The sequence below is a fragment of the Hydra vulgaris genome, chromosome 12 (genome assembly GCF_038396675.1).
Source record: "Hydra vulgaris chromosome 12, alternate assembly HydraT2T_AEP".
Taxonomy (NCBI): Eukaryota; Metazoa; Cnidaria; class Hydrozoa; order Anthoathecata; family Hydridae; genus Hydra; species Hydra vulgaris.
Genome location: NC_088931.1, coordinates 75951750 through 75969946, shown reverse-complemented (window position 1 = coordinate 75969946; position 18197 = coordinate 75951750). Strand labels below are relative to the sequence as shown.

Sequence of the window (18197 nt, the reverse complement as noted above, 5' to 3'; positions counted from 1 at the left end):
TCCGTTTAGAATAAAATCCAGATTAACGTTTAGAACAAACGTCCATAAAACGTCTATATTCACACGTATTTTAGACGTCTATTATAGGATTATTATACGTATATAAAGCATTTAGGTTTAGTCTAATTTACGTTTAAATTTAGTTTAATTAACGTATATAAAGCGTTTAGATTTAGTCTGAGTAAACGTATATTAAACTTTTAGATCTTGTCTAGTAGTTTCTTTAATTTAGTTAACGTAATTTCAATTTATTTAAGATTTAAAACTAATATAAACTAAATTACGTTATAACTTTTTAACTTTATATAAGTAATAAGAGTTATATAGGTCTTGAAATTTGTAAATAAGATAGTAATAAAAGTAATGAAATTTATAAATAAGATATAGTTATAAAAGATCTTATTTTTTATAACATGTTTATAAACTTTTATACTATACAACTTATACTATACTTTTATTTTGTAAAACTATATATAAAGTTATAAACTTATATAAAACGTTTTCATATAGTGGGGGTTTAGAGACAAAAAGTTTGTGCACTATACTTGTTTATGCTTCGATAATTAAAAAAAATTTAATGATCAAGCTTTTTGCTGTGGAAATTTTACAGTAACAATTTCTATTAAATATTATTCAAATTTAATCTCATTAGCAGAAAATATTTTTACAGTAGTTTACATTCAGATTAAGTCAAAGGTTACTAATAAAATTACACTGTTTTCTCTGGTAAATGCATTATCAAAAATCTTTCTTGTACACTGCTTACCGCTTGATTATCATGCACCTGTTTGTGCCACATCATCTTCTACATTCGTATCCTGATCGTCTGATTTCGTAACCTGATTTGTAACCGCAAAAAGCTAGGGTAAAATATTTTGCATTTTAAATGTACATTCATAAATCAAAATTGGAATTACACAGAACAACTTTACATATAAAGGATTTTCTGAATGGAAGTTTCCAAAAATTCCTGTACCATTCATGTTTATTTTTGACATTAAAAAATAAGTAACGTCGCGACATAACATATGCAGCGGTTTTTCCAGCTCTATTCCACCAATTTTCTTTAGCAAATGTAACTAAATCAAGCTAAAATGCATCTAATATAAAAAGAATAAATATTTAGTTATTAAAACTCTTGATTATAGCAAAGATGAATACCTACACAATCATACTAGCGTTTTCAAAATGAGTTTATACTGTTTATAAAACTTATGAAAAAAGTTCTTGCAGTAGGACTTTCATAACGAGAGACCAGCAACTCCTATTTTTAAATGTGTCAATGTGGCCATCAATGATTTTTAAAACATTGGAGTCCATTGATTTGTTGGCATTTAGGAAGGTAGATTGTCGCGAAAAAAGCTTTTTAACTTCCATGAATTAAAATGGCGCAACCAAAACTCGTTTATTATTTATTTATCAGTCGTTTTGCTTTCAGTTGTTGTAAGGAAGTGAATGTTGAAAACGCATTCAAGTCTAATTTAATTATTTAGCCAATAAAAAATAATTTTTCGTTTTAATTATGTTTATTTAAACCGCGCGACTTACGCTGTTATGGACCAATGGCTATATTACTATATTATAATATAATAAACGTTTATTAAACGTCGATCAGACGTTTAGAATAACGACTTATATTAGTCAATATTGTAGATGTTTGATCGACGTTTAATAAACGTATATGTTAAAAGATTTAAATCGTAGACTTTAAATCTATAAATGTTTACGTTTAGTTAAGATCGATTAAAGGTTTACAATATTGACTAATGTAAGTCGATATTCTAAACGTTAGACCGACGTTTAGTAAACGTATATATAAAAAAGTTTAAAATATACATCTCAAATCAAGCGTCGATTTTAAGTCAATAATAGGTGAACGAATAATAGCTGAACGTTTTATCCATTTTTCGACCGATTTCGACTAAATATTGACCAATTCTGCACTAATCTGTGTTTACTGGGTAACTTGACCATCAACAACAGTTGTATTTGTATAAAAGAAAAAGAGATACAATTTTGCAACGATAAAGCAGAAGTTCAACTTTGGTTGTTAGAGCTGGTTCAACTTCATTCGTCGGAACTAAATTGTATTATATTTGCCGATGATACTAATATATACTTATTGAATGCTAACATTGATGAACTATTTTCAATTAACAAAGAAAATAAACACATATCAAACTGGTTTAAATGCAATAAATTAACCATGAACGTTGACAAAACCAAAAATATTCTGTTTCACTTCATGTCAAAAATTTTATTTAAATTGTTTATAGACAAAGTTGAAATATAAAAAGAATCGTCTACAAAGTTTTTTGGAGTTTATTTTGATAAAAATGTTACATATAAACAACATATTAATTTCAACAATTCTAAAATTGCTAAAAGTTTTGGAGTTTTATTTAAAACCAGAAAAAAACCGTGGACCTTATGAGTGGAACAGAATAGTTTTGACTTGTCAATATCATTAAACGTTTTTAAAAAAAACTAAAAGAATTCATTTTTTCATTGGATAACATATTTATATATACTTTATATTATACGCCAATTCATGAGACAATATAAGATAAAAATGAGGCATCTAAAAATTGCATCTAAAGACGATCGGAATCTGATTTTTAATACATTTTTTTTACATATAATTTAAAGAGTTTCATTTAAAAAAACGATTAAATTATAACAGAAGTTTGTTAATTAAAAACTAAAAGATCTCACGACAATAGTCTGATAATTAAGCAATTGTTAACGGGGTCAGAGGTTGTGTGAATTATTTTTTCGTCAAAATAACAAAAAATATAATTTTAGACAACCAAAAATGATATTTTCTCTTTTATTATAGATTGCTATTATATAATGTATAAGTTTTATCTTCTATAATATGTTTCTTTTATAAAAACTGGCATTTTTTTTATCTTTTTCAGAAATTAGATTAAAATTATTAAAATTAGGTTTAGATTATATTCGCATGAAGTTTACTTCAAAGAAAAGTATGAATCCAAATTAAAACTATAGTTTTCATCATGTTTTCTTCACAAACTTCAATCGTTGGGTACCATACTAATGAAAGCTATGTTATAAATCCAAAAATTTGCGTTTTTACACGCTTTACCTTACCATTTGTTTTTTTGAACAGAAACCACAATGCTTTTCGGTAATTTTTCGTATTTCGGTTAAATTTTCAAAACTTTACAGAGCTACCCAGATGTTAGAAGCTTGCTTATACGCGTAGAAAAGTTGTCTCTGGCCGCGCATGTTTAATAATGGCAGTGAGACTTTTTACTTCAACATTGAAACGTTCAGGACTGTTAGTCAAAGTTGCTCGTCTTTCAACGTCTTCATTAAAATGTTCAAATGGTAAGAAACACAAGAATGATTTTGCTTATTTGCTTCACTATTATTGTGCAAAGACTTAAAAATATTGCCTTTATAAATTGTTGTATATTGGTCAGTTGTTATGATGCAATAATTATATAATATTTAATATTATACAATATGTTTATAAAATATCCAGAGCTGTGTTACTGTTAATCATCAATAAGGTATCCAGAAATTCTAAATTTTTTTTGTTTCTTTACCTTTTAAAGTTTTTTCTTCAAATCTACTTATTTCATTGGTACTATATTTCTTTCCTCATTTTTAAAGTATTTCAATAATTGCTCTTGAATTTTTCTATTGTATTTATGAATTGTATCTTATGTTTAAAATGATTGATTTTCAATTTAAGTTTATTTTAATTTTTAAACAGTTTAACAAAATAAAGTTTAATAATATTGAAAACAATGTTGAAAATATACATTAAGTATGCTGAAATAATATTAAAAAATGCAAACTGAATGCAAAAGTGTAACTTTTTTAAAGAAATTTTCAAAAATTATCTCAAATAAAAAAAAAAAAATCTAATTTTATACAAAATGTTAGTGAAAAATATTCAATATGTTAGTTAATGAGTTTACAAAAAAAATTTTAGGTTTTGAATATGCAATATATATTTTGACTATATTCTATAATTTATAATTTATAATAAATTTATAATATCGTTGCCATTTTTCTTGTACTACTTTAATTTCAGCTTTTTCAATTTTTATCAAAATCAGAGAAGGTTAATTGTTTAATATGTTTGTTACTAATAAAACGTAAGTTATTTTGTTGATGCCAGTTAAAATATGCATATAGACCTTTTTAGGTAGTGAAACTTGGCTTTTGTGTCGCCTTCAATTTGTGGATTAAAATCTGTTTGATTTCAGTCCACAAATTGTTATCATGGACTACACTAATAATAATCATAGACTACTGGTACAAAATTAGCATTAGGTTTAAAACCTAGTTTTCTAAAACTATACAAGAAGCCTTTCTTTATCGATGCAATCTTCACACTGTGTAAGCATGCATCCTTTTTTTTTCAACCAAGTCAACATTAATGTAAATTCTTTATATTTCACCAACATTTAATGTGCCCATTACCAGTTTTGTAAGTTTTAATGTTAATGACAAACAGAATGTTTGAATGTTAGACAGAATGTTTATGTTTGTCTTAAACTGAAAATCACAATTTTGAGTTGCTTATTGAACATCAAAGAAATAAAAAATAATTTACAATTCGTTTTTGTTTAAAAGTTGTTTAGCTTTCTTTGGATGGTATTCTTTTTCAACAAAATTTTGGTTAGTTTTTCACTAATTTTAGTTGTGTATGTGAGAGAGAGAAGTGTATGTGTGTGTGAGAAAGAAGTGTGTGTGTGTGTGTTAGCAGGATCAAATTTACCTATAGGCTTGATAGGCTATAGTCTAGGTCAGCAAATTTCTGTAAACATTTTTTTTTTAATTTGATAAAAAGTGCAACTGGAATCCAGCACTTGTACAACAAGTCAGTGTAATTTTACCGTATAGAAAACCAGGTGACAAACCGCTATATATCAATGTTAATTTGAACCACCCTTCGAATATTCTTAAATTTATTCCTACAATGATATCAAACCGTATAAGTAGTATTTCCCCAAGTAAAGAGGTATTTAATTGAGCCGCTCCTTTTTATACTAATACCCTAAACATTTGTTTTCATGTCATAATAATTTTTTATATAATACCCTTTTTATAATAATACCCTAAACATTTGTTCTCATGTCAGTTTAAAATTATTTTAGGTCAAAAATGTCAAAAGATAGATAAAATGCTTTAGTTATTTTGTTGATTGAATCTAATATTATTGAATCAGTATCATATTATTTAACCTTTATAAGAAACAATATCAAAGCATCGTGCTTTGTAAACTCTTGTCATTTATTTGGATAAATTTTAGTTTCAAAATTGTTTTGTTTATCTTTTAGTTCATGTTTTCAATAAGTTGTGATTTTATCAAGTCTTAGGAATTGTTTTGTTATTTTTTTTAAGGGGATATTTATTCTGTTTATTTGTTTATTATAAGTCTATTAATCATTATGTTATAATTGTTTCAATTAAAATACAGAGTTAAGAAAGCAGTACGTATTCCTTTCTTGACTTAATGCACTTTTTGCATGTAGAAGTGACAAATTTTTATAGCCTATGGGCAGCAAATTTGTAAATCTGCCTCTGTGTGTTAGAGAGAAGCTAAACTGTGTTATTGATATAAAAGAAAATTCAGAGTTTTTGTTGGAGCTCTGAATTATCTCATATTTTAAGTTGAAGTTTTACCTTTCAATTTTTCATTGCACAATCTTTTAAAGGTAACATTGATTTACCATTTATATGTGTATATGTGTGTGTACATATACACATACATATATATATATATATATATATATATATATATATATATATATATATATATATATATATATATATATATATATATATATATATACATACACCTATAGTATCAATTACAGGGACAAATTTTACAAAAAGCGAATACTTACCAGAACATTTTTGTTTACCCGTTAATTTTTTGTCCTTGTAAGCATCATTTTTTTTTTTTTTTTTTTTTTTGTAAAAAAAAATGTCCTCATACATTTATTATCAAATACACACATCTACTATCAAATAGCCTGACTCAACGAAGTACTGCTACATCGACTGAGGGTTTAGTTAGGGTCAGCGTCGAGGTTAGGGTTAGGGTTATAGCATGGTTATATTGCTGTAGTTAATCATTTTTTTAAATAGATAGGAAAAAAAAGAAATATAACATACAATGAATAAATAAAAATAACAAATATATATATATATATAAATAGAAATAAAATGAAAATTTAAAGAATTTTATAAAAATAATAAAAATAGTAGTAAAAATTGTAAAAACAAACATAATAAAAGCCATAAAATTGATAACAAACTTCCTATACATACAAATAGAATTATTAAAAAATCATTTAACAAATGTCAAATATAACAAATTATTATTATGTAAATATATTAAATTATTTTAAATGGCAAGAGTCATTTTAACATGACTTACTTGTCTATTCATATCAGGTTTTTCCCATCCTCTATCAATACTTTCTTTAATTTTTAATTTAATTTTGCTATTAGCGCGATCCAAAGTTGAAAAGCATTTATCACTATAATTAGTAAAACATTTTTCTTTTGAGTGAAGATGCTGGTAAATAAGAGAGTTTTATCCCTTCTGTAGTGTACATCATTTGGGTCTTTAAGTTGTGAGAGGCCAATATAACAGGATTTATATCATGCAAAAACAAATTTTTGTTTTATTTATTAATCATATACTATATTTTATACAGTTTTTAGAAAATATACTTTAACTGATGATGACTATATATAGTCCAAACATGTCTTGTTTTTAAATAAAATTTAAAAAAATATACATACACACACACACACACTTACACACAATTTTCTAAAAAATTGTGAAATCCATCCAATTAAAACTTTATAAAGACAAATATGAGAGAAATAAATTCCGTATTTTTTTTTGCAAATTATTTTCCGGATTTTTTTTATTTGACCTAGATGATTTCTGATTATGGGTTCATATCTTATAGTGATCTTCTATTTTACCACATAAAAATATTTCTTGTAGTTGAAAGAGACTTTTATGGTAAAAAATGTCTCTTAACAACGATTTCGTGACTTCAACTATCAAGCTACATTTTATTGTTGTCAAAAAGTTAAAACAATTAAGTTAATGCGGAAGTACATTAAGTTTTATTGCTTTTTAATAATAGTAACGACTAAAAATCTTTTTTAATTAATAGTGTTTTTGTTTTATTAAAATATATTTTTAAAACATGCGCAGCGTGTTTCTACATTGACTATCTTATAGCCTGCTGCTTCAAGGTAATGTTGCTACATCAACCGAGGGTTTGGTTTGGGCAAGCAATCTATCATTTAAGAGAGAAAAAAAGTTAATAAAGTTTTTAAACTTTTTCTGGTCTGGTTTATTAGCGCTCTCTTTTAAACTACAGTTTATGGAAGAAATTTTTCGACTACCATGCAAGACAATTTTAATTGTTTAACCTTCTACAATGAACATTTTTTTTAAAAGAGTTAAATAGTATGATAAAATACTTAATCAGAATTCTATTTGCAATTATTTATAAAATAGTTTCTTGAAAAAAGTGGTATACCTTTGAAATTATAGTTCAGTATATTTCTGTTGTTTTTCCTGTTAATTCTTTGTAAAACGATTTTTAATTTTTATTATAAAATAAATTTATAAGTAACTAAAAGAACTAAATGTAATGTGGGGAAATAAACCTTGTTTTGATTTTTTTTTTTTTTCAGTATGTGTTTTTAGATTTGTGAGATGTTTTAAAATATTTTATTTTTTAAATTTGTTTTCCTAATTTTTAAACACTTTCCCTTTATATTTCAGCATTTTAAGTGCTTTTTTTTAAGTTTACCTTAGAAAAGTTATCCAAAGATTTCTCTTTTTTATTATTTACATAAAATTTCATATTTTAGCATTTTAATATGAAAAACATTTGAAAAAAAAAGTGAAAATTTTAAACCATGTTATAGTAATAAGATTTTTTCAAATATTGTAGGAACTTATTTAAATCAATTTCTTGACCATAATCCTTATTAGGTGGCACAGTGCTCATGATTTATTTTGATTTAAACATAAAAAAAGTGTATATATATTTTAGTAGACGACTTTTAGAGGCTATTGTTTTTCTTGAAAATAAACAAAATGGCAGATTTTTTCCAGCCAACCCTAGTGTTAAGGGATTTGTAGAGCCCTCTAAACTTTATTGTTTAGAATAAAAATCTGTAATTTAGTTAAATATGTGAGGTGTGTGTGCGTTTCTCAATATGATGTACTCTAGAATATGTAAATTAAAATAAAGGCTCAAACAATAAAATTTGTAATTTCAATATATCTCACTAATTATAGAAATATACAATAAATCGCTTTTATTTTCTCATTAATTTATCCAATTCAACTACCGGAAATAGAAATTCATAATCTTATTGATTTTCTGATTATTCTCTGATAACCTTATTGGTTCTGTTGTGCTTTTTTAGATCGAATTCCCACAGATCTTGAAATAGCAACTGGTACCGAGAGAAAGGAAATAGAAGCCATTCTAGCAGGAAACCCTGTAAGCACCTTTCAAACAAGACTAGTTTTGTTAAGAATTAACTGAGTGTTTAATGTTTTTGTATATGTAATAATCTTTAGGATGTAATTTTAGGATCCATTTAATATGCACACTATAAATAAAGGGCCCCCCGGAACTCGTGAAGCTCCTACTTTAGTTCCCTCAATGTGTGACGAGAGAATTATTGGTTGTATTTGTAAGTAAATCGCGTGTATTTTATTTCTTTTATTCTTAAATATTATATAAAACCTATATTTAGGTTGTTACGAATGACGTTTATTTTTAGGTGACGAAGAATCCACTTCAGTATCTTGGATGGTCTTAAAAAAAGGACCAGTACAGCGTTGTCATTGTGGAAAGTTTTTCCAATTAGTTCACGGAAAAACTAATGCGCTGGAAGATTAAGTTCAATATAATAGCAAAAAAGCAATATGTTATTCCCTTAGTTTCAATTATGTCAATTTTATTTACATAAAATGTACAGGATATCACAAATTAAATTTTGACTTAAGTCAGTTTATATATAGTTCATCATTCGGTGTATACTTGATTTGATTGATTTTGATTCTCATCAGCAAGTCTGCTTCTATAAAAATGCTTCTGAATTAGATTATTCTTCGAAATAATTTTTGGAAAATTATCTTGATGCCTTGCGAAGAATGTAAGCAGCAGGAGAACCTTTGCTAATTAATTAATATATTACGCGATTTTTATTTCTTGCTCTAGATTTTTTTAAAATTTTTACTATAGATGCGAAGTGTTTTTATTTTTTAAATATATTTTTATTTTTTTTTAAATTCAATTTGTTTTGATAGTAGTCGATAACAAGTTAAAAAAGTGAATATTTAATGGAAAAAAATGTCGTAGTAACGGTCTCCTGAAAATGCTGCCATTAAATCTATAGAAAATTTTCTCCCAGCCTAATTGATTATATTTACACTAATAAAGTCGAGGTGCTATTAACTCTATTAGTTGTCCTTTAAAGTAAGTCCTTTGTGTTAAGAGGTGTGTTACGTATATGGAATATTCAAATTACTAGCTATTTTTAAGTTTAGTTAATAGTTTTATTGTTTGTTTTTTAACTTCGAAATTATATCGCAAAGTAATAAGATTCAAAATACTTTTCAAACTAATTTGCTTTCAACGAGGAGAATCTTTTTAAGTGCTTAACATTTGCAAATGCTAGAATGAAAGTAAACTAACGCTTGAAATCGTTTTTGCACAAGGCATTAACAAGAGCAAGCACGATTCTGCGTAAGTTGGCTAAAAAAAAAATTAATCATAATGAAGTCTGCTTGGTAAACGAAAGGTCAAATATCAATTCAAACAAAAATGAAATAATATGCAGTGACGCGAAAATATCGTGAATTCCATCAAGGTAAAAAGAATAAACAATTATAAACAGCTAGTTGGAAATTTGATCTCTCTCGTCACGAAGAAACTGGAAATAAAAATATTTCTCGGCATTCTTAATTACATATAAACCTAAATTGCCCACGTATTAATCAACTTGTGCTTTGTACAACTCGCGTAAATTTCAGAAGTTAAGAAAATCGTGATCGTCTTGATAAAGATTACCGCTTCCAAATATTTTGCAGTTGAAATAAAATTTAGTGTATAAACTCGGTAAAATCTGAGTGTCGACGAATTCCTTCCTAGCTAAATCACATGCATCAGGCCAACGCTGAGTTGTTAGTCCTCGACCTGGTCTTTGGCCAAAAATTGCCTTGAAAAAACAATATATTTTCTCATTGATTTCGTTGAATTCTGCGCGTAACCTTTTTCTATTTACCCTATTCTATACATAACCTTAGTCTATTTTTACAAAATGTTGTTGTATTGTCACAACACTTGCTACTTACAGTTTAATAATTGGCCTTAACGTAAGGCAAAAATTGAAGTCTTTGGTCTCGAAAATGTTTGCGTAGGCCTTGGCATTGTAACTTTTGGCCTCGTAACTTGTGGCATTAACCTTGGCTTTGGCCTTGTAAACAACTCTAAGGCCAACGTATGTGAAACCGTCGTAAACATATATACAACCTTCAGTCGACGTTAAATAGAACGCTGTGCCAACTGAAAACGCAACGTTGAACGTAAAAATATCAAATTTTGCAAATTTAAAAGGCAACGTTGGCGAACTATGTTACACCAAAGCAGTTTGCTACATTGTTTTAAAGTTTAAACAACTTATGTGTGCTAGCATTACAAAGACAAGTAATACATTTATTTGATGATTCAACTTTGTGCGTGTTAGCTGTCACGTAAATATACGTGTCATTTACCACGTCGTAGTTATGTTTTACGTAATAATGTTTATGTTGTGTAACATAATCATCGATTATATTATGGAAGTATTTCTATAGAAGTATTCTATCGAAGTATTTCTATAGAAATATTCTATAGAAGAATATTTACATTGAAGTATTATAATTTGTATAATACTTCCATGATTTTAATATGAAAGTAATGATTATAATATAAGATATAAATATGAGAATAAAATTTTTGTAGATAAATTGAGAGTATCAAAACACAAACAAAAGTTTTAAATAAAAGCTATCGCAAAAATGCAACGGGGCAGGCTTTTTAGCATGATAGAAAAACTAAACAAGCTAGATTTTGTATAAAACTTTATGCGTTGACAGCATCTTAGGGATTGCCCATAATGCAATGCAATGCTAAATTTATTTTGAAAAACGAAATAGGAGATTTTAGGCTCTTTTACTCGGCGATATTTATTAAACTTGATACGCGACTGATTTTTTATTTATTGTAACTTAACAATAACTTGAGGCTCTGCAAGAAAAAAACTTTAGAACATTTTATTTTTTTGAATAATAAATGCTCCGAGCAAATTAGCAAAGATTGGCATATGTGCGAAAAAGTTATAAAAATTGGCATAAGTGCGAAATGCCAAATTGCAATTAGGTTAATATTTGCAATTTTATTTGGTGCGCTTATGTCAATTCGTACTTATGCCAGTTCTCACTTATGCCAGTTTTTGTAACTGGTTCGCACTGATGAAATTCGCGCTTATTCAGCTCCCGGTGAAATTTAGCATTACTTAATTTATGGACGATCCCTTATGATATAGTAAACTTTTTGATTTACTACGGCAAAGGGATGTTTGCTAATGATGATGTTCATAGCCCCGTGCTGTGATTTTATGAGAATAGTTGGTTCTCAATACACTTCTCATCCATTAAAATGAATCGAAGTATCTTAAACTGAGGTAGTCGGAATATTTGTTTTACTTATAAAAAGTCCATTTGTTGCACAAAAGTTGTATAAAGTAAAAACTTTTGTATAGAACAATCCAGCTACCATAATGTATAATGTGAAGTAATTCGATTTTTATCATAAGCAATTCAAAAAATTTACAAAAAACATGTGTTTTTTCTCTTTTAAAACTTATTTAAAAAAGACATTTTGAAAAATTTTAAATAATCTTCTACCAATAACGAACTACTAACCTAATTCCGTAAAAAAAAATTTAAAAAGTTAAAAAAAAAAAATTGGAAAAATCTTTAACAATTGTAAATAAAATTCTGTTTCCGCTCAGTGACGCTTAGTTCGCAAAATAAAAAAATTAATAGATATAATATTACATAAAATGTTTATAAATAGGAATAGCTTTCATGCTTACTTCAACAATTCTTTTCTTAAAAATTCTTCTTTCATAAATTTACCCATGAATTTCTTAAGATACTTTGCAATGATATCTTTATAAGCTTCATGAAGTTTAATCCTAAAAGCATTTAACAACTAGTAAAGGTTGGTGTTAAAGTTTAAATAGTATAACAATTTGTACTATATTAAGTTATGTTAAATTTCTAAGGGTATTATTTATATTTATCAAGGACTATTATATGACAGAACACCCAAACTCTGAAACAAAAAAATTTAGTTTATAATTATAATCTACATGTTAATGATATTATTAAAGAGGTGACAATTATTCTTTCAGAATATGAATTTAAAATCAATGATACTATCAAGCGAAAGTAACTGAATTTTACTACAAGACAATTTAAACTATTGCGTAACAAAAGCTTTTCTTTAGCTGGTTATTGCTTTGCTAATGAGTCTTTTTATAACACCAACTACAATCAACTTCGTGATTTTTTTCCAAGTAAGCTAAAGCTGCACTCTATAATTTCTGCTACAAACATCGACCTTGTGTTACAAAAAACATTAAAAAAGCAAAAAACCATCATCAAAAAAATGATTTTTTGAAAGTTGATGAGGTAAAAATTAGACCAACAGTTGCTAATTCAGGCAGAGTTATATATGAGATGGCAAAAAATGATTCAGAGTCTAATGCAACTTCTGACTATCAAGCCATTCATCCATTAGATGATAAGCGTGTTTGGTTTCTTTTGTTTAATCCAGTTCATCATCTTAAAGTGGTATCCAGCCATTATTTTGGTAAAAAATGAAAAAAAAAATGAAAAACTTGAAAAAATGTTATTTTAGACAATTGAACCTTGTAGAATTCAATAGTAAAAATATTTTTTCCAAAAAAATCTTAGAATATTAAGAATATTCTTCTTAAACACCTTAAGGTATATTTTAATCACATAGCAACCTTTTTATTCTTTAAGTTAGTCCCTAAAATCTAAACATGCTAAGCCTGTAATTATTCTTTTTTTAATGTTTAAAGTTTATCTTGGTCTAAATGTCATAAATACAAGTCACATTGCTATTTTTAAACGGTTTTACATAGTTTTGTAGTCTTTTTGAATTCAGATAAAAATGCTTTTAATTTTTGTATCTAACCTATTACAGTTAAAGATTGAAAAGAAAATTGTGGCAAACAAAAAAAGAATAATAAAACCAAGGAAAAGTAAGTTAAATGGCAATCAGCATAATAATTCCAATAACACCAATAAGCAATTTGATACAAAGACAGGAACTTGTTCTACAAGTAGTAAAAAGCTGAAAAATGATCATGAAAAAACATTTTTTGATAATGATAAATTTATATTTTTTATCCATTTTAAACAAATCAAAAGTTGTTTTGAAAAGTATGCTACTTGTAATATATGTGGTACAAAGCTTTCCATGTTGCATGATCATTCAAGTCGTTTGGGATTTTCTTTGTTTTTTCAAATTTTTTTCTTCTCCTGATATCAAAAACAATAAACCTGGTATAAATACTAGTGAAATTAATACACGCAGTGTTATAGTATTCAGGGAGATTGGCATATGAAGAGATGCATTGTTAACTTTTACCTCGATAATGAACATGCCACCACCTTTATCAAAACCTAGTTTTGACTGTATTAATAGCAAACTTTATGACGCTTATAAATCAGTTGCTGAGCAAAGTATGAAAAATGCTGAGATGGAAGTTAGGAGAATACCGAAACCTGACTCTAATATGTATGATGTTAATGATTGTGGTGTTTCTATCGATGGTATCTGACAGCGAAGAGGATATTCTTCTTTGAACGGTGTAGTGGTGGCAACGTCTCACGACAACAAGGTATTGGATACTGTTATATTATCTAAGTTTTGTAAAGGTTGTCAAATTTGGAAAGGAAAAAAGGGACACTTAAGTATTAGCAGTGGAAAGTTAATCATTTCTGCTAAGTAAATCACACTAAATCAGCTGGTGCCGTAGAGCCAGCTGATGCAACAGAAATATTTTGCTCTTCAGTAAATAAATATAACATTCGCTATTCTAAATATCTTGGGGACGGAGACACTACCTCATTTAGCACAGTTATTGCACAAAAACCTTATGGTGATGACCTTGTTCCAATAAAACTAGAATGTATTGGGCATTACCGACCTATTTCTCTACTCCCAGTTTTTTTAAAAGTATATGAGAGAGTAATTTATAATAGAGTTAATAAGTACTTTACATTAAACAATTTATTATACAAAAATCAGTTTGGATTTCAAAGCAATTGCTCTACTGAACATCCTATTATTAAACTTGCTGACAAAATATATAAGTCGTTTGATAGTGATGAACTCGTATTAGGAGTTTTTATTGACCTTTCCAAGGCCTTTGATACAGTTGATCACAGTATTTTACTTTCCAAGCTAAAATATTACGGCATAATAGGCTCAACATTTAAGTGGATTCAAAGCTACTTGTCTAACAGAAAGCAATTTGTACTACTAGAAAAGTCAGGACTCCTTGATATTACGTGTGGAGTTCCTCAGGGTTCAATCCTAGGTCCATTATTGTTTTTAATATATATTAACGATATCCATAAAGCTTCCCAAAAAATATTTACAATTATGTACGCTACAAAATTATTTTTTAATCATCCTGATGCAAAGACTTTGTTTGAAACTATGAATATTGAACTCAAAAATTACAACCTCTGGTTCATAGCAAATAAATTATCCCTAAATTGTAAAAAAACTAGCTTTACTCTATTTCATAAAAAAAAACAATCAATTAATCTTCCGTTAAAGCTGCCTAAACTGTTTATTAATAAAAATCAAATTAAACTTGAAAAATACACAAAATTTTTGGGAGTACATTTTGATGAAAATTTGTCATGGAGAATCTTCTACCAAGCGTTTTTTCAGATAACTTCCTGATATCATTTTCTGAAAAATATAATCTGCGTTCAAATACCAGGAACGACTATCAACTAGAAAAAATTAAATCACAGCAATCAAGTTTTCTAATTACAAACCGTGGTCCATCAATATGGAATCGTTTCCAAAATAAAAATATTAGAGACCTAAAAAGCATTTCATCGTTTAAACAACAAACTAAAATGCATCTCCTTAATTCCTGACATATATATTATAGTTTACATTATTTGTTTTTAGATTTTTTTTTCTTTTTTCTTTTTATTTATTATTTATTTTTTTTCTTCTTCTTATGTGTTTTAATTTTTGTTTTTTTTGTTTTCAATTTTTTACACACAAAAAAAAAAAATGAGTTTTGCTTTATTAAATTTTTATTTTACTTTAAAAATTAAAGTGTTTTTTTATTTTTATTTTAATGAGTGACTAAAGGGGCTCTATGAAAAGGTTGTGATGATAAACGCATCATCCTTACCTTCTTTGAGTCCCTGGCTGATTATAACAGTATGTATATATTATAAATCAAAAAGATTAAAAACGTTTTCTATAAAGGTTTTTTATGTTTACGATGTTATTGTAATATTGTTTAATCAGCGAAATAAAAGTTAAATAATAAAAATTATAAAATTACCAGAAGCGTACAGGTAATTGACTCCGTCTTAAAAGAAAAAAGTTATGACGGGTAAAACTATCTGACGGAAAAGGTATATCTGGTAAAGGTCGGCTCACGGATAATGTAATCAACATCTTGCAAAATTATGTTGGAATGGCTATTCGGCAAAATTCAAATAGTCTTTTGGAAATGAGGAACTCCGTAATAGCTTCACTTCATCATTGCACTAATTTTACTTCTGAAGAATATCGGCATATATTTTGCACCATGGGTGAAAAAAGCTGGTGTAAATGGCAGTTTAATAAAGCAAGTTACATACAAGAAAAAGGTAAATTTACCAGTTTCCATTATGGAAAAATTTAAGTCAGTATTTCAAGATCTAGCTAATACTGATATGCTTACAAAATGTTTGCACGGCATGACTCAAAACGGAAATAAAATCAATTAATTTGGAACCGTTCCCCTAAAACTATGTTCACCTTTAAAGCTGTTGTCGAAATAGCTGTTTACTCTGCAATCATTACTTATAATGATGGCTTTGCTAAGTTATCTTCTGTATTTGATGCTCTTAATATTTAATCTGGTAGTTACTTTGAAATTAGTGCAAGTAAAAAAAAAAAAACTCCATACGGTTAAAAAATATGAACAAAAAAATGTCAGATGAAACAAAAGAAAGAAGAAAAAAATTAAGATCTGTTAGAAAAAACTATTTTGGACAAAAATTACATAAAGAAACTGCAAATGATTATTGTTCTGGGGGTTTTTAATGATTTATTTGAGTAGTGTACATGATTTTAATTTTAAAATTAATTTTTCTCAATTTTTTTTTTTATGAGAAGCCGTAGGAAAGCAATGATATCTCAATAAAAAACATTATTTTAGCTTCAAATATTCAGGATACGTTCATTATTATTGTTTTGAGTGTCTGAACCTAAAAAAAAAATAAAAAAAAATTAAACTAAACCTACAAATACCTTATCAAATGTTTTATCGCTGAAAATAGTTTTTGACACAATCAAGTCTGCCATTTTCGATCATTTAAATGTTTTCAAAAAAGTTTTGGTTCAGGCACAAGCTACACTAGTATACTAGCATTTTGCAAAATTTCAACCTTTAATATTGATGTTATCTTAAAATATTTATGTTCTTGGAACGTTAACTTTTTCATCTTTTTTTGCTTAGTCAGCAATTTTTTTATAAATTAAAATTTTTTTTGCAATACGTTTCAGATTTTTATCTATAATGCTAGTAATTCATCAAAGGTATTTATTATGTGTAAAATATAAGAAAATAGAAATAATAGCTGGATACCACCTCAAATGTTTACATAACAATTGGATTTCTGAAAAGTGTCAAAAGTTATCTATTGTCAATAAAGCTATTGGTTCCTTTTCTGATGTCGAAAACCTATATCAATATGAAATAGATAGCATTTTGAAATCAGCTTCTATATCCCATGCTACTGTTTATCTCTCGAGACTTAAACTGCAGAATGTCCAACATGTTTTAAAAATATTTAATGAGAAAGTAATAGCTGCTTTGAAACTAAAAGGAGTACATGAAACATCCTCTTTTATTCAGCAGGTTTTAGATTAGTGGAATATTGCTAATGTTTCTAAAAAAGGGCAGAATATAAGACTAAGAGACCACACCTGATCTAGGTAAAATAAAAATCGAATAACCTGTAATTATTTTTAGAACTGTTTAAATCTATGAAATCAGGACACGGACCCAAACGAATTCAATGTTACCCATGATACCAAAAAAGTCTTTGTGCAAACCACTGAAGAATTGATAGCTGTCTGAAAGCATTTGTTTTCAATCGGTTTTGATTACGTCTTGCTTCGTGAGCTACAAAGTGAGGATATTTGACAGTTCCTCGTGAGTTTTTATCAGCTAGTTAGTTGGGTTATGCTTGGAGAAAAAAACTTAACACAGAGCATGTTGTAGAAAAAGACTTATTTATTAATATTAAGACATTCTGTCTATAACGGGTACATATTATGATTTTGGTTTATCATCAAAAAATCTTTATAGGCGTTAGGCAAATGTTCTTATGCATGGAATTCAGTATTTGGAGAAAGACCAAGCAAAAAGTGCATGTCCTTATCACATTAATTAAGAAGGCACGCCTTGCCGAGTAATATTTATACATCAAACAATTCATTTACTTCATAGATCAGTCTCTTTATTCGTCTTTAATATCAAGCAACTAAAATTTTTGAAGTAATCAAATTTTTTTAGGTGCCCCAAGAAGTCCTAATGGTCTTGTCGCAGAGCTCCGCGGAAAGGCATTTAACCAGGAAGTTCACGCCTCCTTCCATACCATGACGCAAAAATGTCCAGAGCTCGTTTCGAACCTGGATCTCCTGCTTCTAAAGCAAGCGCTCTAACCACTGCGCCACAGCCGCACTAAATTTTCAACCTAAACGTTATACAAGTTTCGATTGGTATATTCAACATTCAACATCTAATAATTTATTATTAGATGT

The 18197-nt window shown here is 27.6% G+C and overlaps 1 protein-coding gene across 1 annotated transcript; it reads left to right on the top strand.

Annotated features, from left to right (window-relative positions):
• Nucleotides 1-3182: 3182 nt before the first annotated feature.
• LOC100211146 (cytochrome c oxidase subunit 5B, mitochondrial) lies at nt 3183-9054 on the top strand. The gene is made up of 4 exons (XM_065814478.1): nt 3183-3354; nt 8458-8534; nt 8628-8730; nt 8821-9054. Exons 1-4 carry the CDS (start codon nt 3261-3263, stop codon nt 8937-8939), a joined length of 393 nt encoding a protein of 130 aa, XP_065670550.1. The 5' UTR covers nt 3183-3260; the 3' UTR covers nt 8940-9054.
• The last annotated feature ends 9143 nt before the right edge of the window (nt 9055-18197 follow it).

Bases quoted from the DNA above. Each gene is read 5' to 3' on its own strand.
- LOC100211146 (XM_065814478.1), top strand. From the start codon at position 3,261: ATGGCAGTGAGACTTTTTACTTCAACATTGAAACGTTCAGGACTGTTA. The intron at 8,535-8,627 runs GTAAGCACCTTT...ATGTAATTTTAG, and splicing joins CCATTCTAGCAGGAAACCCT to GATCCATTTAATATGCACAC. The intron at 8,731-8,820 runs GTAAGTAAATCG...GTTTATTTTTAG, and splicing joins GAGAATTATTGGTTGTATTT to GTGACGAAGAATCCACTTCA.